Here is a 26,211-nt window from a genome sequence, read left to right as displayed (position 1 = left end):
TTCATTTTAAAATTATAAACTTAGCAATTGAAGTGTTCGGTAATTTCAAATTAAAGATTATGATGTAATTTATTAGTAGATTTTTTAAAATTTGAAGAAATTTTTTTTATATTTTTCAAAATTAATGGCCATTTAATAAGTTATTAAATAGTAATTTTTTTTTTAATAATAATAATAATAATAATAATTTAGCCATTTGATCAAAGAGGATGTGGGCATGAATTCATCTTAAAATCCCATTTTTCCTGTTTTCATTGTCTTAATGTCTATTTTGTCATGTGTAAACATAGTTATTCTAAAATAGCTCATAAGAAAAATACCCACAAAAACCAAAACTTACACATTCCTTGCCCCTGTCAAGAATGACCCAAGCTTCCATTTCTTGTCCATATTTGCTGGAGGACTTGCCGGCCGCCAATTCCTATAGATGCATCTACTTTCAAGTTAAACAATGTGTCAATTTCTTTCTTACAAGGCTCACAAGTTTCTTTCTTCTAAATCTTAAGCAATCTAACCCAGGCTAAATTTGTAATTTTTCAACAGTCTCATTATCTTATATTATGTAGAAATCAGAAGGCAGAAAATTACTATTTGTAGCTTTGATGCCTTGGCTACATTGAAAAAAGTTATATAAAAACCAAACCAACCTGTGTTTGGTGCAGTGGAATTGTGGACCATTCTCAGAAAATTTCAGGTAAGTCTCCCTTTCTCTCCCTCTGATTTGTTCTGAGATTTCAGTCATTTTCTTGGTTCTGTCACAATGGAGAAATGGCAGAAAAATGAATTTCTCTGCTCTTTAATGTACTTGATGGGATTGGACAGGTGATGGATGCTGTGGTAGTAATTGGTGTTTTGCTGTTTCTTTGTACGAGTGGAGTTGATGGCAAAATAAGTCCCAAATTGGAATTCTTTGAGTATCCAGCTATAAGTTGCAGAGCTCATGAGGCATCATTGACAGATTTTGGAGGTGTTGGTGATGGAGAAACTTCAAACACTAAAGTTTTTCAAGCTGCAATTGATCATCTGAGCCAGTTCTCATCAGATGGGGGATCCCAACTCTATGTTCCTGCAGGAAGATGGTTAACTGGAAGTTTCAATCTCACTAGCCATTTCACTCTCTATCTTGACAAGGATGCTGTTCTAATTGCCTCTCAGGTCAGAAACTTTAGCTACATGGTTTTCATTCAGTTAATGAATTTTTCATCCTGTCAGGATAAAAAGTTGTCACCTTTAATCCAGTTTTGTCCTAATAGCATCATTGGCTCTCAATGTGTAATCCCAATTTTCACTCTTTAACACCAATTATTCCATTTTCAGTGCTGCAAATTTCAATTACACAACACCACATGTTGATTTAGGATCTCTGGGGACAAGGCCAACCTCAATGTCTAGATTCTAGAATAGGGCAGTAACCAATAGACAGGAACTTGAGACATAAATGCTTGTAGTGAAAACTGCAGCTTGGAAAAGTCTAGCAGATAATTGGATCAGCACTCACGAGCTAAACTCACCCTTTTCATGAGTTTTGCTTATTCAGTCTCATTGAAGTCTCCAATTTATGACGTCATTTCTTGATTATAAATTGTTGTCTAATTGTGAGCTTAACATGTCCTGCATTTTGGAAATTTGATTAGGATGAGAGTGAATGGCCAGTGATTGAACCATTGCCATCCTATGGTAGAGGAAGAGATACAGAAGGTGGAAGGTATAGCAGTCTCATTTTCGGAACCAACCTTACTGATGTTATAATAACAGGTAAAGTTTCCCAGTAAATTTAATGAGACACTCAAAATTATCAAGAAATGTATCACATATTGATGGTGAAAATTATGTTTTTCAGGTGCCAATGCCACAATTGATGGTCAGGGTGATGTCTGGTGGAAAAAATTCCGCAATGGAGAATTGAACTACACCAGGCCTTACCTGATTGAAATCCTGTACTCCAGTAACATTCAGATATCCAACCTCACATTGATAAACTCTCCTTCATGGAATGTGCATCCTGTTTATAGCAGGTACTCTTTATTGTCCCTACTATGCTCAATTCTTTTAGATTTTTTCGATCTGATCAAATGAATATTGAATGCAGCAATGTTGTTGCACAAGGCTTAACAATTCTTGCACCAGTGACTTCTCCAAACACTGACGGGATCAACCCAGGTGAACTTTGAAAATTGATTCCAAATATCCATGTTGTGAAAATTTGTTAACTTACACTTAATGGGTTGATTATGGATTCTGTTAATTCTGTAGATTCATGCACCAACACCAGAATTGAGGATTGTTACATTGTCTCTGGAGATGATTGTGTGGCTGTTAAGAGTGGGTGGGATGAATATGGTATTGCATTTGGGATGCCTACAAAGCAGCTTGTAATCAGAAGGCTCACTTGCATTTCTCCATTCAGTGCAGCAATTGCATTGGGGAGTGAGATGTCTGGTGGAATCCAAGATGTCAGAGCAGAAGATATCACAGCCATTGATACAGAATCAGGAGTTAGGATCAAAACTTCTGTGGGAAGAGGAGGTTTTGTAAAGGATATATATGTGAGAAAGATGACAATGAAAACTATGAAATGGGTATTCTGGATGACAGGAAATTATGGCTCTCATCCTGACAATAACTATGATCCTAATGCAATTCCTGAGATTAAGAATATCAACTATAGGGACATGGTTGCCGAGAATGTAACAATGGCAGCTAGATTGGAGGGCATTGCTGGTGATCCCTTCACTGGAATCTGCATATCTAATGTCACCATTGGGCTCACACAAAAACCAAAGAAGCTTCAATGGAATTGCACTGAAATTGCAGGGCTTTCGAGCGGCGTGACACCTAAACCTTGTGATCTGCTCACTGACCAGGGGCCAGGGGAGACTGCATCTTGCAATTTTCCTGAAGATGGCTTACCAATACAGAATATTGAGGTAAAGATGTGCTCTTCCAGTAGAAAGAATTTGTGACTCAGAACTGAGTTTCTGTACAGGGCAATTTATTTTCTATTGTACTATTAACAATTCAGATTGAAGTTAGTCCGCACAATCTATGAACCATTACAGTGATCTCAACTATACCCACAAATCTCCATTAGAATAAATGGAGATAGTTGAATAGTTGAACACATGGAAACTATAACCAAGCTCAGAGAGCAGAGAAGTTTTCTGTGGAGTATCTCTGTAGTTGCATATGAGAATTGTGCAAAACAGAAAATACTTATCTGGATTGAGTCCATGTGTGGTAAATTACAGCGGATCCATATAAAATCTCAAATATTTATATTACGGATCCATTCAATTCACTCAAGAATTGCCCTTTCCGGAAAAAATGGACAATCAAACCCATTTCTCGATTCAATAGAAGCCCAAAGAGGAGGATATTTATGAGATGAGATTGTAAATTCTTGAAAAAACTTATTTGGGAGAAACTTTGCCTACAATTTTCTCAATGGTTCATATCTCAATATGTCTAATGATGGAAATAAAAATGTTAGTATGTAAAGTACATGAATGAAAAGAATGATATATGTTAAAGTAGAAATAATGGTTATTTAGTTTTGAGGAGAATAATCATGAGACAAATGAATTTTTATAATTTTTAAAACTAAACATGCACAAAAAAATCTAGAATTTATAATTGCATAAAGGAAACCAGCATGACATAGTTAATAAAAGAGGATAGTTTAGACAAATTTATTAGAAAATATCAGAAAGTCACCTGTTGATGATATAAACCATCAAGTGTCAAAATTTATTGAGACCAGCCTTATTATATATAGATAAATAGATATTATAGATATGGCAAATAGAAATCAGATCCATGAGCAACACAACATGCTTAATGCCTCAATCTTTCATATGCTCCTACCCCTAAAACTCCCAACTAGTACTACTACTTACAGAAGATATGCACTTAATGGATAAAACTAGAAGCACCCATAGCCCTTGAACTTCACGTTTCATAGTCTACGAATGCGAGGTTCAGGTACTCCCAGGAAATGCTGATAGACAATAGTGTGGTCAAGGGAAAGATATTATCCCTCTTCCCAATGTGTTCCTCCTAATAAGCTGGAGGATCCGGATTGAACTTCACTGATTCCCTCCAGATGAGCTCCTTGATGTGCTCTTCAGTACATGATGGGTGATCAAAATCAAAATGGAAAGGCCTGGGACAGACAGGCTCGTTGTTGATGTCATGAAGAGATGACAAGTATGGGTGACAAAGTGCCTCATCAACTGCAAACAGATGCAGAGGTATAATTACCGAATGTTGGAGTATAATAAAAAACCAAGTACAGTGCTGGTCTTAAAAACTGAAATGTTTCCTTGTACCTGTAATGCGCTTATTGGGATCAAAAACAAGCATCTTTTCCAGCAGATCAGCAGCTCCAGGAGACACATTAGGAAACCTCACTGAGAAGTTCTGCTTTTTGTATTTTGGAAGCTGTCTAAAATATCTTCGAGCATTATCACTTCGGAGAAATCCAAGGCTAGCATCATCAGGTGAACCTATTAACTGTTACACAAAAAGAAAGAAAAAATACATGTAGCTATTTTACTAGTAGCAATTTAATGAAAAGAGTAAATTTTCTCAGTAATCCATGGAACACAAGAGGACACTGTTTCACTTGACAGCTCTTGCAACATGTAATAAACCAATCGTTTACCCTGCTGTCTGAAAGTTAACAAGTTCAAAGGATACTTTGAACACTGGGAACCTGTCATAGTTACATACTAGCTCCAAAACTCATACCTCAGTGATAAGCCTCAGCTGATGAACATAATCTTTTCCAGGAAACAAAGGCTCTCTGGTCATAATTTCACCAAGGATGCAACCGACAGACCAAATATCAATTGCTGCAGTGTACTCAGAACAATTAAGGAGCAACTCTGGTGCTCGGTACCAACGAGTGACAACATACTCAGTTGTGAAATCTGTGTCAGATGTTGTCCTTGCCAATCCAAAGTCTCCAATTTTGAGACTACAATTTGCATTGAGAAGCAAATTGCTGGGCTTAAGATCACGATGCAGGACATTGGCCGAATGCACATATTTCAGTCCTCGTAACAACTGATACAAGAAGTACTGCATAGATTTCATTGAGAATCTATCAATTCCAAGCTATTTAATCTAGCTTCAAATGCAATAATCACCAATATGCCGCTTAACCTTTTCATATGTCAGCTTTGCTTTATATGATCTCAAGTCTAAGGTATATTATCATTATATATATATGATTATATAGAGTTCATCAATCAACAAAAAAAGCACCTGATGAGCTGTGATATTTTCAGCTAAACTAATTATGAGGGGAAAATAAGAAACACCCAAAGGTTGTTCTGGGTGCCAAACCTGGCAGTGGTCGCAAGTCAGCGGCTGATCTGAATGAATAAAGTGATGAAGATTAGTGTCCATTAATTCATAAACAATATACACATCATTGAAAGCCTCCTTTTTTGGTGGTCGTATAATATCCCTGATAGCAATAACCTGTGCAAGGATGAAGGAGGTGAAAACTAAGCACGATAAAGGGAAGAAATGGAAGAGTGAAGATACAGAACCGCCTCCAAACACACAAATGAAGGTAAACCAACAAAATCATACAGGATCTATAAGAAGGATTCTAGTTCAGTTGCAATGATGGTGCGCAGAATATTCAATTATTGGCATGTACAAAATATTCTAGTCAAGACATGGATTTAAAGTTGTGTTTCAGCAGAACACACATCCATTTTCCTGAATCTATGGTATTGAAATATGCTTAAAACAAATAAATATTTAGGATCCCTATCATGCCAAGTATGCATTTAGTACTAAAATACAGCCAGTTTGTCCTCCTGTAATGTGAATTTGGTGCAAGAGAGAAATGTACATGGCAAAAATAAGCAGGAAAACAGAATGCAACAATAAGAATAAATTTTTGGAGATTCAAGGCTTACAGAAATTTACATTTTCATGATCCATGTGGCGAAGAAGCTTGATTTCTCTCAATGTTCTTTTGGCATCTATTTTGTTGTCAAATGCATTTCCAATCTTCTTAATGGCAACTTCCTCGCGTGTCTCTGAATTCATAGCAGCACTGAAAAGAAAACATTTCTTTGTATTACCACTCTTTCCACCATACACTTAATTGTCTGACAAATGGATCTCTCATGGAGTTTCATTAGGTCTAACAAATGGATCTTTCATGGAGTTTCATTATGTGAACAGAGATTTTATTTTGTATTACAGATTAAGTTTCTGTTGAGAAACACACCAGAATTGTCTGTCCTTCAAGGTATGTAATAAGTTGGAAAGGGTAGTTGAAGCCATATATGCCAAAGCTCCAAACATGAAAAAATCTTTTCACAAATCTATGCACTTATCAAAGAGATATATAACTTAATGAGAGTTATCAATATGAACAAATAAATTTGAACTACTGCAACATGAATGTGAAAATTATCCATTTGCCCCATCTAGAAGTAAACCACAGAAACATGGAAAATTATACAGTACATTTAGTGTATGTGCTTGCTTACTCACAAAGCATATATCTCACCTTCCATATTCAAGGAAAAACTGATTTTTTTTTTTTTTTTTGGGTTAGACGATGGTGTATGTAAACATGCTACCCAAGTATTCTATAATTTGCCTAGAAACAAACTACTTCCACGCCCTTTGTGTATCAAAAAGGTCATTGATTGAATTTAAGCCGCTTTTGGGGCATTGTTTACCTCCCAATCCTTGATAAATTGAGCAAGTCCTGCCGGAAAGATCATTAATCATACTATCCAAGAAATCAAACAACATGATCAAAAGAGGAAGATGAATCAAAATAACAATTAGCTAGAGATTATTAGGCAGGTTTTGATGTATTGTAGTTACTTTGTAAAAGACAATAGTATCAACTCTTTTTTATTATGATATGATGTGAAGAGTATATAAATAATTTTAATATAGAAAATATGCAACTCTCTCTATTTGTTTCACATAAAATTGGCTCTGCTGAGGGGAGACAGAAAAGATTACCAAACAATGCCGATAGAGCCGCGACCGATGGGGCGAATGGGAGGCACGTACTTACTGGAGACCTCGAACAAGTTACCATACACATTGTATTGAACATAGCGACCACCATGTGTGGGCACTCCTTTGATTTTAGTGGGATGAGCACCCTCTGTTGAGTCTTTGCTACTACTAGCAGCCATGTCAGTGTGCAGCTTACTACCATGTTCTGTTCCTCCCTTCGTCAATGTAAAGGGAGGATTCGTTTCCCTCCTTTTGGAAGAGAGTTTGAGAATAGCGTGTGAAAACCGTGAAGCCTAAGGCACTAATGTGTTTCTTTGCGTCGCCAAATTAAAGAACACTGAGCTTTTTTTTTCCGCCCTTTTGCTTTCGACCTCATGATTATATCCGTGAAGCGAAGCAGACTTTTTAAATACGCCGCTTTTAGAACTTAAATGATGGTTATCATGTGAGATTCCTCGCATTCAACTTCTTAAATAGCACCAGATGTAAACTCCAGAGTAGAATACATTCACGGATCCTTCCACCATTCACTGCTTTTTTAGCGACTCGGTGGTTGTATGCTCACGGGATATTTGCCAACTTTCTTATCTGCTTCAAGAGCCTTCTCAATCTCGCCCTTCTTTTTATCCTGGTATAGCTTCCCTGCAATCCGGCCTCAAGCTTAGGTGATTCGTTGAACTTAACGGGCCATCATATGTAGAGCATAGCGAATATGCTCTAAGGAGAAGATGGCCATGATTAGAGCAGCTATTCCAAGGCAGACAGAAAACAAGAACGTGATAGAAACAATACATTGTTCAAGCTAGAGCCCGTTGAGAATCAAAATAAAACCTGGTTCATAGGTTCAGCCCGTGGCAAAACCTAGTTCAAGCATTGTATAGAATAACTTCCATAAAACTTATATGACGTTTCTTGTCATTCATACATTACTCCAACAAAATTTGTTTCAGTAATTATGTGGTACAATTAATCCAATCTTGCAACTAAAATGAATTTTATATAGCCAAATGATACAAATGGAGCATGATTAATGATTGTGGGGATTAAAAAATTCCTAAGAGAGCAACCAGTCTCAGCTGCAATATACAGACCGGTGCAGGCAACTGAATCCCTAACCAAAATTTCAGCCTCTCCTGCACGTGAGTCTCACTCTTTTTCCTTCTAAAGAGAAATTACGGCTTCCTTCCAGCTGCAGCCACAACAGAAAGTGTCACAACAGGATATAGAAAGCAAGAAATGCAAGAAGGGGGAATTTAAAATTTTGGTGAATCTTCATTCAGAACAGAAAATTCATCCACTTGTCAAACGTTCAGCTCACATTACATTAATAAGGGTAAATTAATTTTTCATTCCTAAGTTACATTAACATTAGAATATATGTCCCTCAATTTTTTAAAATCAACAGTTTAGAATTATATTTCGGACTATATCAACTAAGAGTTCCTCCTCCAATTACTCATCAAATTTCCATTATACTTGAATTATTTCAAAATCAACACTTGTGTCACTCTATTTTTCATAAATAAATAAGGAAAAATTATTATTGTCTTTAAGTTGGTCTCTCAGTTTGGAAAAATACATTAAAACGTCCCTGACATTTTAAAAAGTCTACTAATTAATTCCTCCATTAACTTAGGCTATTAAATATTACAAAAAAAAGTCTTAAATACTCTCAATACGGAGGGACTAAATAGTAAACTTATAAAATTGAGGGATCAACTAATAAGTTTTTTCAAACTATAAAGACTAAATAATAAAACACTTGAACACTTAGTAGATAAAACTAATAGAATGATTAACTAGTAGATTTTTTAAAATTGTCGGGTAATTTTCAAAACTGAGGGACCAACTAGTGAGTTTACTTATAACAAGGGACTAAATAGTAAAATTCGCAATAAATAATTTAATCTGTGCATTTTGACTTATCAAACTTGAAAACACTGTTTTCAAATATGGATAAGAGATACATCATATGTGTGTTAATTTTGATTTAACTAGGAGACTAAGAAGTAATTTATCCTCAAAAAAATTATGGTTCAGTGGAAGGCAAGGAAGCAGCAAAGAACTTGACAAATTATGGGTTCCCTTATCATTATCAATCACAAGTAATAGGGTAAGCTTAGTAGATGAAATCAATGTAGCTGGATATCCATACCTTTTGTTTCAAGAAAGCAAGAGCCTCACTCCTTGAAGAGAAATTGGAAAAGAAGGAAGATGAATGCTCTTCAATGAGAACTTTCAACTTTTTCAGCTTTAGTGACTCTCCTGGTGCCTGAAAAGTTCAATTGGTCAGACTATAAACCAATAGATGCAAGAAACAATCATATTTTTCATAAAGATAGCAATTTGCATTCTGCACCTGACGTAGAAGCTGTTTACACAGCTTTTTCAACTTCACTTTTTGCTCATCATTGATTTTCATTTCTGGACTGCTGTCACGTTTTCTTTTTCCTAAGGAAGCAAAATCAGCTGATTCCTCATTATCAACTTTTCCTTCATCAACATTCTTCATTGCTGGAGCATTCTCAAATTCCTCCTCAGCTGAGGAGTCAAAACCAGCAGAATCCGTATCATCAGCAGCAGAATCCTCATCATCACTGTTGCCAAAAGATGTCTTTTTTCCCTGAAAGTGGACGCCAGCTATTTTCTTTGGCCGATCCTTAATACCCAGTCCTTGCTTTCCAGCTGTAGCTTTATCCTGGGAATTTTGAAGCAGAAAATTGTTTTAATGGCCAGCATATTATCTATTGACTCCTGTGACGGAGCAAGGATTTATACACTCACATCAAACTATTTTTACTAAATTGTTTCAAATAGTTTTCTAACATTAAATAAAAATAAAAAGTTAAATGTTCCTAATATCTAAGAATGAAGTAAAAAATATTTCACAATCTAAATAGTTCTCTTAACTTTTACCATTTCAGAATTACTATTTTATATGTAGATAAAATATATTGGTAGCAATTCAATAAAATTATTAGAACTAATTTAAAATTTAAGCAATAATTAAAAATAATCCAATATGAATATAAAGATAAAAATGGATTGATATATTAAAATAGAGGTTAAAAGGAAAAAGAGAATATTGAAGATGAAAAAGAAAATAAAAAGACAAAAAAAAAAAAGAACTCACAGAAATTCAAATTTTAAACATGAAAAGCCAAATTTTTAGGTTTTTTAAAGATAAAACATGTGGCTTTGTGAGAGGGAAGAGACTTTATATTTAGACTCTGTTTGTTTGCGAAAAATAACTTGTATTTGAAAAATATTTTTCAACAAGATAACTTATTTTCTATTGCTTAATTTTAAATTAAAAAATAAAATTTATTAACAAATTTACATATAGAGGTTTTAATAAGAATTTCAATGCGTGGAAGATAACTTCCTCTTTTCAAAAAAGGAAATCATTTTTCTTAAAATGGCTTATTTTTTCCTTTGTCGGGAAAATATTTTCCATTGACTAAATTTTTGAATACTCCAAATGCCAAAAAAATACAAAAAATATTTTCTATAAAACAAACAGAACCTTAGAAAACTTTTACTCTAATAAAAAATAAAAATGAGGTAATATTTTTTTAATTATTTATTTCAAAAACATCATAGGCTACATATTGCAAATAAAACTTTTATTGAGTCGAGTCAAATATTAAGTTATAGTTAAAATGAATTTAATATTAATATTTTGAATAGAACATTATAAATCCAAGCAAGCAAAGGCTAATAAAATATGAAAATTAGATTTAAAGGGCGCCAAAGTTGGGTGCCCTCCCTCCATCATTGACTAACTCACTCCTTTATAAGAGTGTAAAAGAATTAAGTACTCACAAACTATTCAAGGCTTAGCTCAATAAAACTCAACCAAACTCGATCGTTTTCTAATAGAGCTAGGCTCGAGCTCAACTTTTAGGTTCATGAAGTAATGAGTCTGTCTAACCCTGTTTAGTCAGGTGGCAAAACATATAGTGGAGTATACCCAGGTCATGGGTTCTACTCCCAACTACCCCACCCCCTGCTTCTTATCCCTTACCTCTTGATAAAAAAAAAGTAATGAGTCTAGCTTAACCTTAGCAGTATTCAACTTGTTAAACACATGAGATCATCTTGTTTATAAGTTTCTGAGTGGTCTCACAAATAGGATCGTTAGTCAAGCTCATGATTCACCCAAATATTTATATTAAATTTGTATTTTATAAATCTGTAATTATATCTATTTTAATGTTGATTTAAGATAATATACTATTTAAAACTATAGTATGATCATTATAAAAATATACATTTATAAAATATAATTATTTATAATTTAATTTTCAATCTGTAATAAAAATTCAAGTTAATGCTATGATTATATGAGAAATAAATTTATTATATTAGACAATAAATATGTCAATATAAAATAGCAATATTAGATCATAAATATTAAGTAATATTATAAATACTCTTTGATAAAAAAAAAATGTCAGTATGTTAACATTTTTAGTTATCATGTAAAGTTTCTTAAATGAATTCATTTTTATGGTTAGTTTATAAAGAATTATATATTAATAAATATATTTGAAATTATTATTAGAGTTATGTGATATATATAACTCTACTTGAAATTATTATAAATATATTTCAAACACACTTCTAAATTTTGAACATTTCAAAGATTTAACATTCAAATTTGGTAGTAAACTGTATAAATATTACTATTATTCTTTTTCTTTTTAATTTCAACCTTTACAAGTCTAATATACGGTTTAACCACAACTAATTGTTAGTGTTACTACCCTCTCTCTCTTTATCCATTTCTCCATTTCTTTTTTTTTTTTAAAAATAATATTTATAAGGTTAAGATTCAAGTCCAATACTAAGATATTTAACCAATAAATATTATTCATGCTAAATTTTAAATTAACCATTACTATTTATTTTATTTATCTTTTCTTTTAATCTCATTTAAGATTAAGACTTAAAATATATAATATATATTCTAAAGTCTCAATTATATAGTTTGTATCAGAAAATACTTGCAACTCTAAAGATACCTCAAAAAAGAAAACATTAAATAACATAAATACCTATTAATTATTAAAAAAATTATAATTTTAATTAGATATAATGTTATAGTTTTATCATAATAAAATAATAATATAAAACAGAAACTAAGTAAAAATAATAAATTAAAAAAAAAGGAAAAATGATGTGGGAGAATCCCGCATCATTTGTGAGAAGGGAGAGTGGGTTCTTCTTCCCTATAAAAAGGGAAGGGCCTCCTCCCCTTTTACAAGGCTGTGGCATATGCCACTTTTGTGGGACCCTCATGAATTTATTTTATCTTGTAATATAATTGTCTAATTTAATAGTATTTGAGCTCACTTTTTACAGGTCCCACTTTTGAATGGTTTGAGCTCAAGCTCAGCCTGTTAATAATATAAACGAGTTTGAGTCGAGCTCAAGCCTATATAAGTTATAATAGCTCAAGCTCGGTTAGTTCAGCTCGATTACACCCTACTCCTATACCACATTGCTCTTCACATGACCTAGTCAAAATGTAACCTTTTCTGAAGCATATATTTGCAACTGCTACAATATAAACCATAATCTAGTGCTCACATTGCTTCATTTTCGAAAATTTCAATAGTACAGAGAGAGAATAAAAACAAACCAACCTATAAAACAAGTATTCAGAGAAGGAACTTGAAAAGTACATACTTGGACAAGTTTGTAGAGGTTCTCTTGATCTTCTTCAAGGAATGCAGTCCTCTCATTACCATTTAGAGCATTTCCAGTTCTGTTTTTCTTTTTAGTTTGAGCTCCAAGAAAACCTCCAGAGACAAATCCAGATTTATAGCCCCACCATTCTTGAGAAACTTCTTCAGCTTTGGATTCTGTGACAATGCACTGAGGTCATTCTTAAAACATCAACTAAATGATCATTTAAAGTGCTTAATCAAATACATTGAGAAAATCAAGAATTTACAACATTCCTCTTATAATTATACAACATAATGAAGGATAGAATTAAATATTAAAAATGTCATCATCAATTAAAACTTAAAAGAAAGTGTTCAAATAAGTAAATCTAAAGCTGCAACAATGTTTTCAGACATCATATACATTAAGGATTGGCTAGATATTAAAAAATTGTCATTATCAATTAAAAAGAAGAAGAAAAAAAAAGAGTGCCATGCGTTAATGTTTCTACCCGCAGGACAAAAAATTTCTGTCTCAAATGCTTCTGCAGACATCAGCTCATTTTCTACATTATTTTTATGGGATGCCTTCTGAACCTTTTTGACCTGCAGGGAAAAGACTCAAATCAGAAATGAACTTCAAACCTTATTAATTCCAAAAAATTAAATTGAAATATGAACAAACTTTTAAGCTTAAAATCACTGATGCTACATCAGGCTTTCAAATAACATAGGCATCAAGATATACACACTACCCGGTGGAGATGAAAGTTAAAGATCCAGAGAAATGTGATCAAGTAGTCTTTAGCAGATAATATAACCATCCGAAATCCATATTTTGAATGGGATACTGCCTAGCAACGTTCAGCATTTCAACCACAAAATCCAACATATAACACACACTGGCCTATTAAATACATCAGTATTTCAGTTTTGACTATTTAATAAATATGTATTCACCAAAGTTTAGAACTTACTAGAATTCCTTCAAGATCTTTTGAAGAATAAGCATGGACAAGCTTCCCTCTTTCTCTTTTCTTATATCTGATGACCATTGGAAAAGTAAAAGAAATTATTCAAATACATATGGCATTAGACAAACAGTTACTAATGGACAAGCCATAAGAAATAATTCAGACTGAATTAACACAATCAAACCTCCATACAAAAAATTACTCATCATTGACTGCATAAATCCCAAACTAATATGCAGAATCAGACTCAAAAGTGAAACATAGCTGCACCAACCTTCCCTGTGGTCGAGTAGCCTTGACAACCGGTTCTTGATGATCATTAGATACACCAGGCTCTGTTTCTTCTTGTGTGTGCTTTTTCTCACCAACTGCTAGAGAGATGTCAGACAACAACTATAAACTAGATATATAATTACTATCTGGAGCAAGAGGTCAGAGTCAACGCGCCATACCTTCATCAGGCGCATGTGCAGCTTGCTGTTAGTTGAATACAAAAGCAAAGGAGAAAGAGGTCAGAACTAATTCACTTGAATTTAAATATTGCACATAATTGCAAGCTACAAAAAATCATAGTTGAATAATAATATATACCACTTTCAATCTCTTGAGAATACTATCAAATTGAGTAGTATCAAACGCCCAATTGTTTGGCTTCTCTACACCAACGCCTGTTTCAAATTTTATTAAAAAAGATGAGCACGTATTCCAAGGGGTAAGCAAAAAATGAGCTGCACAACAACGAGTGCGTGTTTCCATTTGAGTGAAATCTCCTCTTAAAGCTTCATGAATAACTATTCTCGGCTACATTAACTAGAAATCTATTACTTAAACATTCCTATATATTAACCATTCCCACTTATTTTCTGATCAACCAAACATGGCACAACACATACTACCAAACAGAACAATGAAGAAAGGAGAATGTTAAAAAAAGGAGAAAAAAAAAAGAAACAGTTGAATTACCAATAGTGTCCTGTTTGTTCTTGACTCTAACGTATCCCTTGATTCCCTGCTTGTCTTTCCCTAGCCCCTCTCCTTCTTCCCATCCCTGCACACATAATATCAAAACAATAAATACGTCCATGAAACGCTAAACCCTAGCTATATCAGGTCGATATAGTACCATTTGTTTCATGAGGCGAAAAGCAGGGGATGCTCTTGCGACGCCGACATAGCAGAGAGGGGCTTCAGGTGCGGCCATCTTTGCCGCGTTTGTTTCTTCTTCTTCTCCTTTGTTTCGCCGGCGACTTAGAGCCGTCTTCTAAGAAGGAGGTATGAGAAGAAAATGGTTTTGGACAACTGGGAATGGCAAAAACCTAGAGGGGGGAGTGGAGAAAATCTCAGGTGATTTTCAAGGATTTTGCGCTCGGTGGAGATGCAACTCTTTAGCGGTTAGGATTTGATCAGCTGTTTACAACATTTTAGTTTTTTGCGGGTCCCGCAATCTTGACGCCTACCTTCGATTTCGCACTGGCGGTTATGCATTATATTTCTGCAGACGAAAAACGTCGTCGTTGCTCCCCCAGCTGGGAATGGGATACCCATATTTTCATTTGGAGGAAAGCTCATCTTTATGGGCCAAATTATTTTTCATATTTAAAGCTCCGTTTGTTTTGCTAAAAACAGAAAATTTTTTTCACATATAATAAAAAATTATTTTCTATGAAAATTATTTTCCTATGTTTATATTTTTTATATCACCTAAAATTATATAATTTCCTATATATAATTTATATATTATTTTATTATTATTATTTAATTATTTATATATTAATATATTGATTATATGTTTATTTAATTATCTACTATTATTTTATATATTAATTATATATAATTATAGTAATTAAATTATATATAAAAGGTAATAAAATAAAAACATTTTACATCATATACATTAAAAATACTACGGCTAATAATAAAACAACAATGTAATAAATTGATTTAATAACAGCAGCAGCATAATAATATTTTTTTTTAAAATAACAGTAAGCAACTATTATCAATATTAGCACATAATATAAAGTTTTGATACTACATAGTTAAGAGTTATTTATAACTTTAGAAGTCGCAACGTCTTTATAATTAAATAGAATACTAATATTAACATATTAAACTCGGCTATCTTTCATATTAGTTAATAAAATTTTGAACTTAATTTTTTCTCGGATTTGTAATTTTTTGCCATAACAAGTGTCTCATTATGCACTAAATAATCAAAAGCAAGGCCAAAGTGTCTTCATCAAAACCTTTTGTCTTCATCACTTCATCGTAAAGATTAAACATTACAATCTTTATTCAAGTTTTTAATCACTAATATAATTTCTTTTATCTCCATGGCCAATTTCTTAATATGAACTCTTTCAGGATCACTTTTTTTTATGAGATCTTATTTGGGATGAAGGGACAGTAGTCAAAGATATCCCTTTTGCAATTTCTTCAAATTTAGCACCATCATCTAAAAGAGTAGAATCTACTTCAGTTTTGACATCACATTGGATATCAATAAACGATTTGGCAAAAAGTCTAGTTGCAATGTCTTTTTCAACAACAATTGTCATATCTTCATACATTTTTATCTTTTTGTTGAGATATTTCACATGATTAGGATGTGCATGTAAATACATAAACACGATATTAGTAACAAGTAAATTATGTACACACACCAATGACGTACCATCACTTCTTCATTATAAACATTTTTGTCAGTAGTTATCATCTTCAAATTATCATCCCACCCAAATCCACTTTTGGCTCGAAGTGTAGAAATTGTAGTCTACTCCTTTCTACAGTTCATTAAGACAATTAACTCCAAATTTTTTATTGATTTTCAAAACTACACATGCAAAAGATTCAGGCCTGAAAATTAAAGATGAATTGTTTCCTTTCAAAATCTATTCTGCTAATACTTTAAGTAATGTGTGAGACATAGATTTAGACCACCTAATCTGTTTGGTCTTACCTTTTTCATCCTTATTCCAAACTATTTCTACAAATATTTGCATTAATAAGGTAAATCAGTGATAAAGACAACAATTTTAATAATAAATATAAATAAAATAAACATAAGAATTTTAATAATAAATATAACTAAAGTAAATATCACAATTTTAATAATAAACATAAATCACAACATCACTAATTATTTGAGAATTCATAAGAGAAAAACTTAATATAAAGCAAAATTCTAAATAAAGTATTGTTATACAACTCTATTATTGTTATAATCATTCCACACAGCAAATGCTATCAAGTCTCACTTGATGATCCATTATCTATTTTCTGCTCTTTTTTCTCGTTGACTTAAATTGATTATGTGATTCGCAGAATAACTCAAAAGATTAGTTGATTCTTCCATGATAAAGTCATTATGATCAATCCTCATAATATGGTTATGAAGAATACAACTTACTAGCACCACGTCAATTTGATGTTCATAAGACCAATGTGGTTTTGAATCTATTGCATGATATCTTTTCTTCAGAATTTCAATCCTCTTTCAATAGTTGTTCGTAGTTAAAAGTGTCATAAGTTAAGTAATTCCTTTTCATTTTCAGGTGGATGATCAGTGAATTCTTTCAACTGGTATAGAACACCATGTTATGGAGATATTATTTCATTTTGAATACCATAATCAGTATCACCAAGAAAATATTTCCCTACAAATTAAAAATGAGAAATTACAAAAATATACTGATATGGAGCAACTAGTCTTAAATTTTACGGCAGACTTGGATCGAGCTTAACTTTTGCATTTTAATTATTTTTTTGGATATTTTGGGTATTTTCATAATTTTGCATATTAGGATTTTGTTTCTATTATAAATAGCCTCCCTTGGCTATTAGAAAGACACTTTTCAATCTTTGAGGAATTTCAATAAGACTTTTAGTCTTCTATCCTATCTTTTCTCTTATTTTGTCTTAGCTAAATGATATTGGTTAAAACTCCTGACGGAGTCTAAATAATCCTTTATCAGATTGGTATCAGAGCAAAGTTCGACCATGGCAGATAATCAAGAGGCGCGACTTGCTGCGATTGAGGCATCTTTAGCAGAATTGAGGGAGATGATCGGACAACTGACCCTGCAGCAGGGAATCCACCAACCCGCCGTCGCTGCACACCCTCAACCAGTCGCCAAATCTATGGCCGCCAATCCTGTAGTCGCCAATCTTGCGCCTGAAAATCCCCAACAGAATTATCAGGAAGGTTATAAGATCAAGGTAGACCTTCAAAACTTTTCTGGTTCGTTATATGTTGAATCTGTTCTTGATTGGCTAGCAGAGGTTGAACATTTCTTTGAAGTTATGAACATGGAAGAGGATCGCAAGGTTCTAATTGTGACTTTTAAGTTAAAAGGGGGTGCAACAGCCTGGTGGAATTCGATTCAAAATGAACACTATCGGAGGAGGCTGGAACCCATACGAAACTGGGGGTTGATGAAGCATGTAATACCCGGCTAGAGTCCGGCATCGGAATTCTACTTTCCGATGGAGTTTCGGATGTCGGAAGTCTCTAGAAGGGTGAGAGTGATGTTTTTCTAACATGTTTTGGTATGTTTTATAGTTTTAAAGCATAAAGACATGAGTTTTTGAGAGAAATGAACCAAGGCAGAAAAGCCAGGTTCGGCCGCCGAAGTTGAGGTTCGGCCGCCGAACATGCATGGCTTTCGGTTTCACGTGTGGCCGCCGAAGGTGGTCTGGCCAGCCACCTATAAATGGCCCTCAGTCGGTTGAAAGGATAAATATCACCGTTTCTTTCACGTTCTGAGGTGAGACCCTGTCCTTTGTGAGTATTCTTTCATGTTTTCATTCAATCTTGCAAAGATTTGATTAGTTTTGATGGTATTTTGAAGGTTTTAAGCTTAAAACTCAAAGTTGTGAAGTTTGGAGAGTTTGAAGGAGAGGTGCTCCAAAACTCCACGTTAGGATCGTTCATCTTCTTGGTTTCAAGAGGTAAGTGAAGATCCTGAGCTTGTTTTTATGTTTTCTGAAGGTTTTATGTGGTTTTAGGGGAGAGGTGCATGAATAGGGTTATTTGTGAGGTTTTGATGATTTTGTGAGTAAAGCTTGTTTCTGTGTTGTATGTGTTGTGTGTTTGGGGTTTTTAGGTAGTTTTTGACCCCTTTGAGCATATACTTGGGTATATGCAAGTTGAGGAATTGAGGTGGTTGAGATTGAGAGGGTTTTGGTGCATTTGGCGAGAGGCAGGGCAAGTTTCTGCCCTACTGATGAACTCAGGTTCGGCAGCCGAAAGAACATTCGGCCGCCGAACCTCTGAGGTGGTGAGAGGAGGTGGCTTCGGCTGCCCAAGCTTGCCCCCGAGCTTTTGGACTTTCGGCTCTGGAGGGAAGTTCGGCCGCCGAAGGTGCCGTCGAAGGTCAGAGACTTTCGTCTCTAGAGTGCCTTTTGGCCTCCGAAACTTGCCCCCGAAAGGGTTCGGCTGTCGAAAGTAGAGATTCGGCCGTCGAAGGTGCTTGAGTTTCGTCTCTGGAGAGGACTTTCGACCGCCGAACCTGCCGCTGAAAGTGTCATGTCCAACTTTCCTTTGCATGCTTTGCATGGATGTTAGAGTGAGGTTAAGGGGATTCTTGGGGCGTTTCATAGAGTAATTCATAAGCTAGTTTGGTCCCTCATTTGAGTCCATCTGTATAGGTACAGACCAGAGGAACCAGAGAGAGCAGCAGTGAGTCCTGCTCCAGAGTTTGTCAGAGCCTGCAGAGTCAGTCCAGTTAGCCAGAGGTGAGTAGAACTTAACTTAAAGTTTTTAATTGCGAACTAAACTGCTTTTAGCATACTTCATGCATCATGAGTATACAGTAGGTTGTTTGCATTAGCATTCACGAATATGTTGCATTGCATAGTTCTTTGTTGATGTGGGTGAATGCTGAATGATCCAATAGTCTCTGAGAGAAGTCCAGGAGCCTTTGACTACGCCCTGGCAGGTATAGAGTAAAGTCCAGGAGCCTTTGACTACGCCCTGGCAATGGTAAGTACAGAGGTGTTATATACACACATACATATATGACAGGAAGACCAGGTGCTCGATTCTACGCCCTGGCACGGCAGAGTTACCGGGACTATGTGGTGACAGGTTTACCCTTGATGTGGATTGTCTGTGATATGGTGCATTCCATGAGATCATATTTTAATGAGATGTTTTACTGTTCTACTCACTGGGCTATAGAGCTCATCCCACTCCCTTAACCCCAGTTTTGCAGGTTCAGTGTACAGTATACAGAGGAGATCCACAGAGTACAGAAAGAGTAAAGAGATTTGTAATAGCTTAGAGTGGACATGTAATATTAAAGAGATGTAATAGTTGTGTATAAAATTTGAAATGTGCTTGACTTAGTAATGTACATGATCTGTATATGTATATATGTTTTACTGTATGTGAAAAATCAGGCTTAACAGGTATGAGTTAACCCATCTAGAGCAAGCTCTAGTCAGGGGGGACAGAGTACAGAGTACAGAGTACAGAGATAGTGCATGCACAGGTTAAGCCTTGGTTCAGTTATTTTCACAGAAAATGTATGATCATGTATGAGATTTACAGGTACACAGAGAGTATAGCAGGCTTGCTACGGGTTCTGGCGGCCTTAAGCCGACCTGAATCCTAGCGCCGGTGACGGTCCATTTTGGGGTCGTTACAAAGCAGATGATGGAACAACGGTTCTTGCCTAGCGATCACGCTCAGGTTTTGTATAACCGATATCATGACTGTGTTCAGAGGAACCGAAGGATGGAGAAATTGCAGTTGCCTATACAGTCGCACCTTTAGCCATACAAAGTCGGATAGATTAAGGAAGGTCCGACAATTGAGGTCAACAGAATCTGCAGCGTGTCTATCTCGATCGGTAAATCATATACTGAACCTGTTAATTGTGATGTTGTGGATATGGATTGCTGTGGAATTTTGCTAGGTCGCCCTTAGCAGTTCGATGTTGATGCTTTGCATAAGGGAAAGGAGAATTCATACGTGTTCACGTGAAATCAAAAGAAGTTTACTATCTTGCCTTCCGATTCTGCGAAACATTCTAAAGTGGAAGGGAAGAATGTTGTTGCTGTTTCTACGGGAGTGCAGAAGTTATCAGGTGCAATTGAAAAATCTGGAGGCACACTGGCTTTATTAGTGAGAGCAAAAAGTACAATGGAGGATGCACCATCTTTACCACCACCCGTCAAAGAGATGTTGAAGGAGTTTCATAAGATAGTGGAGGAATCATCCAAGCTACAGAAGCCAATGACAAATATAAAGCTACAGCTGATAAACATAGGCGTTTCAAGTCCTTCAATGTCGGTGACCAAGTTATGGTGTATTTATGCAAGGAGCGTGATGGAGGACAGAAAAAGCTTGACGCCAAGAAAATTGGTCCATTCCGGATCATTCAGAAGATTAATGACAATGCCTATGTTCTTGACCTTCCACGTGATATGAAAATTTTCAAGACGTTTAACGTGGTGGATCTATTTCAGTACTACCCTACTGATGACAATTCGAGGTCGAGTTCTTTACAAGTGGAAGGGAATGATATGGAGCAACTAGCCTTGAATTTTACGACAAACTTGGACCGGGCTTAACTTTTGCATTTTAATTATTTTTTGGATATTTTGGGTATTTTCATAATTTTGTATATTAAGGTTTTGTTTCTATTATAAATAGTCTCCCTTGGCTATTAGAAAGACACTTTTTAATCTTTGAGGAATTTCAATAAGACTTTTAGTCTTCTATCCTACATTTTCTCTTATTTCGTCTTAACCAAACTATATTGGTTAAAACTCCTGACGAAGTCTAAATAGTCCTTTATCATATACCTTGTGATTTCGCGCATTTTCAAATCAGTATCTAAGTTTAAGTTTGTAACAAAGTGGTACCTGATGATTATATGCTGTTAACAAAAAACAGTGTTTTTTTAAATGCTATTTATATTTACTAACGTGAAAATAATAATAATTTAAAAAATATTATTATAAAATTATTTTAATATTTAAAATTTTAAAAACAAAAATTTTTTGTTTATCCCTTTTCTTTGTCAAACCTTTTATCTTCTTACTAACAGTTTCATCTTCATAATCCATTCTCAGTTGTTTATGAAACTAAGCTCTCATCATTCATTTGGCAATGAATTTCAAATGAGAGACTTATATTTTTACCGTAAATCAAGGACCATAAATAAAAAATTACCTACAAAAGAGAAAAATAAATGTACAAAGGTAATTAAAAAAAGTGGAGCCATCGATCATCACTACAATAATTTATCGGTACAGTAACGGAAAATAGTAACAGACTGTATCTGTTTCAGATTTATAACGATTTTGTAATTGATTTCAAACGGATAAAAAGAAGGAATCAAACTTGTAACGGATTGACAAATTTGTTACTATGTGATTACTAAATATTTATAAGGGATATATCAGTTACTAATCTGTTTTAGTTGTATAAATATTTGTAACAAATTAGTAATGAATTTGCTATTCGTTACAGAATGAAGAGTTATTTTAAATTTAGTAACCATTTAGTAACTGATTGTTATGTCCGTTACAAAATTTATATCTATAACGGTTTAATAATAAAAGTATCTGTTACAAGTTTTAAATCCCCAATTTAGCTATCTGTGCAATTTATTTCCCTTGTCCCAAAATTTATGGTCTTCTCCCCTTTTGCAATTTCTTTCACGACTTTACTACTGTAATACCCAGCTAGACTTCGGTATCGGAATTCCTACCGTTTGGTGGAATCTCGGATGTCGGAAACCTCTAGAAGGGTAAAAATATGTTTTTATAAAATATTTTCATGTATTTTATGGTTTTAAGTAAGAAATAAATTGAGTTTTGAATGAAAAAGACCATAGAGGGAAATCCAGGTTCGGCCGCCGAACCTCATGTTCGGCCACCGAACATGCATGAATTTCGGATCTGGAGAGAACTTTCGGCAGTAGAAGGTGCTGCCGAAAGTGCATGACTTTCGGATTTGGAGGAGGGTTCGGCCGCCGAAGGTGCCCTGTTCAGCCTTCCTTTGCATGTTTTATATGATTGTTTTAAGGTGTTTTAGGGGATTTTTGGGGAATAGTTTAGAGTCATGTTTATGTATGTTTGGTCCCTCATTTGAGTCCACCTGTGTAGGTTCGGACCCGAGGAACTGAGGACCCCAGCAGTGAGATAGCTGCTTCAGTGTCTTTTCAGAGCTAGCCTGAGGTGAGTAGAATGGATCTTTACGTTTCAAAGCAAATAAATTTCGAGCATGTTCATGCATCACGAATGCCATGTGATATATTAGGTTGTTTGCACTAGAATTCACGAATATGTTGCATTGCATAATATAATGTTGATGTGGATGGGTGTTGAATGATCCATTAGCCCTCGTATGATGACATGATATGGTATGGTATGTAAGACCAGTGAGGCACATTCTACACCCCTGGTACGATGTAAGAGAAAGACCAGTAAGGTCCATTCTATGCCCCTGTCACATTGGAATGTTATGTTATGTTATGTAAGAGAAAGACCAGTGAGGCTCATTCTACGCCCTTGGCACTATTGGAATGTGTAGAGGGCTATTGGCGACAAGTCCATCATTGATGTGATTTGTTTGTGATGTGATGTATTTCATGAAAGCATGAATTTTAATATAATGTTTTTACTATTCTGCTCACTGGGCTCTAGTAGCTCACCCCATTCCCTTAACCCCCAGGTTTGTAGGTACGGGATAGACCATGAAGTCAACAAGAGTAAAGGATTCATGTTTTATGTAATAGTTAGATGTGGACATGTATTGTAAAATGTTATAATGTGATGTAATGTAAAGAATTGTATTGAGGATAGAATTGTGCTTGGCCCTAGTGTATGTTAATCCCTTTTTGGTACATGATCTTTTAATGAAATGTTTTATTGATGTTTATGTAAGCCAAGCTTAATGTATGATATGTTGCCCCATTGGAGCATTTGATGAGGGCTCCAGTGTGGGGTTTTATGATTATGAGTTTGTGCATGCACAGATTAAGCTTGGTAAATGAAAGAAAAAGTTTAAAGTTTTATGTATATGTATGATCATGTATGGGATTTAACAGGTATACAGGATGTATGTTAGGCTTGCTACAGGTCCCTGCGGCCTTATACCGATCTGGATCCTAGCGCCGGTAGCGGTCCGGTTTCCGGGTCATTACAATTACCCCTCTCCCTCCTCATCGTTCATCGGTCGATTTTCCTTCGCCATTCACTTGCTGTTTGTCGACTATCGTGCAAAGTTTGTTGATTACCACTCTTGGTTGTTCTACTCTTCTTTTGTCATTTGATTGCCATTGGCTTATCGTTCGTCGTTTGCTTGTCGTTCATCGTGCGACGTTCATTGATTTTTCTTTGATAAGAATTATGTGATTTGGATTAAGATTTAATATTAGGTTTCTGTTTTTTTGTGCGTGTCTTCCTGCTGTGCATATAAGCTCCATTCTTTGATGGGTAAAATGAAGAATTTGTTGTGTTCATATGAGGTTATGTTCCATAAATAAGCTATAATGTGTTGGATTAAGAATTTGACATAACTATAATTTGTTGTGTTCCATGAGGTTATGTGAACTAAAGAATTTAGTTTTCTATTCACAGTATGATACTTTAAAGTTGGAAACGAATAGAGCCTTCAACTCTCTGCATCCACTACTTCAGGGCCTAAGAAATGGCATATACACTCTGTTAGTCAAACTTCATTCTCAACATAGTATTTAAAAATGGCCATGATGATGAAGTGAAGTCTTATTTTCTAGTGCCCATAAACATGATAGGCATCCATAGGTCTTATGTTATGGACTTATAAGTCTAATACTTCCATGCAAAGAACAATATCATAATCAATAACATGAGATTTTAAAAGATAAACAGAGAATTAAAATTCAGCCTCACCTTCATATATCTTTCTCTTAAAGCAAGCAAACCATCTTCAGTACATATAGCTTTTATATTAGCTCTAGAGAACTCATCTTTAATCATAACAAATTCTTCCAAGTTGACATCATTAGCCAATTATGCTGAATTTGTATAGAATAAGAGGAGATGGATGTAGTCATGGCTATTCATCGGGTCAAGGGCAAGGATATCAAGGTAATAATAATGCATCCGTCTTAGGGGATTCTCAAGATATGGATCCATCTCGAACCAATCAAGGTAGACAATCCATGCAAATTATGACTCATACACATGCTCTTGGTTCAACCTCTGCTTCTGCAGCTTCTGCCTCAGCATCAGCATCCGCATATGCATGTGCCTCAGCATCTATCTCTGCCTACCATATTCTGGATTATGACCATCTATTTATAGTGAACTCAAGGTAAGTAAATTTATAATTATTTTTAATTTATAATTATATTTTTATTTCTATGTTTAACTCTTGCTAATTTATCTATTTTGTGCAATTTTGCATTTTTAGCTTGCAGCTATTCGATCTAATTTAAAAAAAGATAACAATGATTTTCAAGAAGAAGTTGGTTGCATATGGTTATTGTTAGAAGATCGTGTCAGAGGAGGTTAAGGAATTCTACTGGCATTAATTTAAGGTAATTTCATTTTGAAAAACAAATTAAGTATTGTAATAACACTTTAATACTGGCATGAATTTAATTGTCATATTTCATATTAATTGTTATTGTTAATGATGGAAATACTTCTTATGGGAGGAGGTGGTAGACCACTTGGTGAAAATAGCTTGGAAGAATAAGACCGCTAAATGTTATCGAAGCTTGATGTGCAGTACAAGGAATGACAAGGAAAAGAGGCTAGTTGTATCAGAAGGCATAATGCAATCATGAAAAGTAGCATGGAGTGATGCAGACTACCAAGATAAATATAAAAAATTTTTCAGTAACAGAAAAAGTGAAACAGATGGTTCAGGCATTAGAATATCAATGAATTGTGAAGAATCCATTTCCCAATATAGGCATATGGAGCAGATGGTATATATGAAATATATACAAATTATTCAAATATTAACTCAAATATAATTAATTATTTTGTAAATATGATAAACTAATTAATTATATTTATATTGCAGCGTGAGTGATTAGGCAGAGCCCCTCTACCTCACAAAGGAAACTGAGGAGTTTGTTGATGCACATGCACGATCTATTTTTGTGAGATTCTACTACAATTTTTATTAAAGTATTTTGACTTTAATTGTTTAAATTTATTACATAACATAGAGAATATAATTAATTATTTTGTAAATATGATAAACTAATTAATTATATTTATATTGCAGCGTGAGTGATTAGGCAGAGCCCCTCTACCTCACAAAGGAAACTGAGGAGTTTGTTGATGCACATGCACGATCTATTTTTGTGAGATTCTACTACAATTTTTATTAAAGTATTTTGACTTTAATTGTTTAAATTTATTACATAACATAGAAAATATAATTAATTATTTTGTAAATATGATAAACTAATTAATTATATTTATATTGCAGCGTGAGTGATTAGGCAGAGCCCCTCTACCTCACAAAGGAAACTGAGGAGTTTGTTGATGCACATGCACGATCTATTTTTGTGAGATTCTACTACAATTTTTATTAA

At 34.5% G+C, this 26,211-nt stretch overlaps 3 protein-coding genes and 1 pseudogene across 5 annotated transcripts; 1 reads left to right on the top strand and 3 right to left on the bottom strand.

Moving 5' to 3' along the window:
- Nucleotides 1-302: 302 nt before the first annotated feature.
- LOC110619718 (probable polygalacturonase) lies at nucleotides 303-3,298 on the top strand. Its single transcript, XM_021763269.2, has 6 exons — nucleotides 303-694; nucleotides 823-1,155; nucleotides 1,635-1,755; nucleotides 1,841-2,015; nucleotides 2,090-2,160; nucleotides 2,254-3,298. Exons 2-6 carry the CDS (start codon nucleotides 826-828, stop codon nucleotides 2,961-2,963), a joined length of 1,407 nt encoding a protein of 468 aa, XP_021618961.1. The 5' UTR covers nucleotides 303-694; nucleotides 823-825; the 3' UTR covers nucleotides 2,964-3,298.
- A 367-nt stretch (nucleotides 3,299-3,665) lies between these two features.
- LOC110627260 (mitogen-activated protein kinase homolog MMK2) lies at nucleotides 3,666-7,668 on the bottom strand. Of its 2 annotated transcripts, XM_021773511.2 has the most exons (6): nucleotides 7,009-7,668; nucleotides 5,947-6,076; nucleotides 5,350-5,487; nucleotides 4,750-5,082; nucleotides 4,329-4,512; nucleotides 3,666-4,232 (listed from the first exon to the last, which is right to left on the bottom strand). In XM_021773511.2, the coding sequence occupies exons 1-6, from the start codon at nucleotides 7,185-7,187 to the stop codon at nucleotides 4,057-4,059; spliced, it is 1,140 nt and encodes a 379-aa protein (XP_021629203.1). In that variant the 5' UTR covers nucleotides 7,188-7,668; the 3' UTR covers nucleotides 3,666-4,056. The 2 variants fall into 2 exon arrangements, with proteins under 2 accessions (XP_021629203.1, XP_043811497.1); XM_043955562.1 differs by lacking the exon at nucleotides 5,350-5,487.
- Nucleotides 7,669-7,895: 227 nt separating this feature from the next.
- On the bottom strand, nucleotides 7,896-15,028 carry LOC110627237 (G-patch domain-containing protein 1). 2 transcript variants are annotated; one of them, XM_021773501.2, is made up of 11 exons: nucleotides 14,781-15,028; nucleotides 14,621-14,705; nucleotides 14,249-14,325; nucleotides 14,110-14,134; nucleotides 13,932-14,028; nucleotides 13,661-13,727; nucleotides 13,196-13,289; nucleotides 12,703-12,878; nucleotides 9,368-9,706; nucleotides 9,164-9,280; nucleotides 7,896-8,197 (listed from the first exon to the last, which is right to left on the bottom strand). In XM_021773501.2, the coding sequence occupies exons 1-11, from the start codon at nucleotides 14,856-14,858 to the stop codon at nucleotides 8,132-8,134; spliced, it is 1,221 nt and encodes a 406-aa protein (XP_021629193.1). In that variant the 5' UTR covers nucleotides 14,859-15,028; the 3' UTR covers nucleotides 7,896-8,131. The 2 variants fall into 2 exon arrangements, with proteins under 2 accessions (XP_021629193.1, XP_021629194.1); XM_021773502.2 differs by having other exon boundaries at nucleotides 13,932-14,025; nucleotides 14,781-15,026.
- A 763-nt stretch (nucleotides 15,029-15,791) lies between these two features.
- Nucleotides 15,792-16,659, bottom strand: LOC110609039 (annotated as a pseudogene).
- Between the last annotated feature and the right edge of the window lie 9,552 nt (nucleotides 16,660-26,211).

This window comes from Manihot esculenta, chromosome 1 (assembly GCF_001659605.2).
Source record: "Manihot esculenta cultivar AM560-2 chromosome 1, M.esculenta_v8, whole genome shotgun sequence".
Classification (NCBI taxonomy): domain Eukaryota; kingdom Viridiplantae; phylum Streptophyta; class Magnoliopsida; order Malpighiales; family Euphorbiaceae; genus Manihot; species Manihot esculenta.
This window is presented reverse-complemented; position numbering and strand designations above follow the sequence as displayed.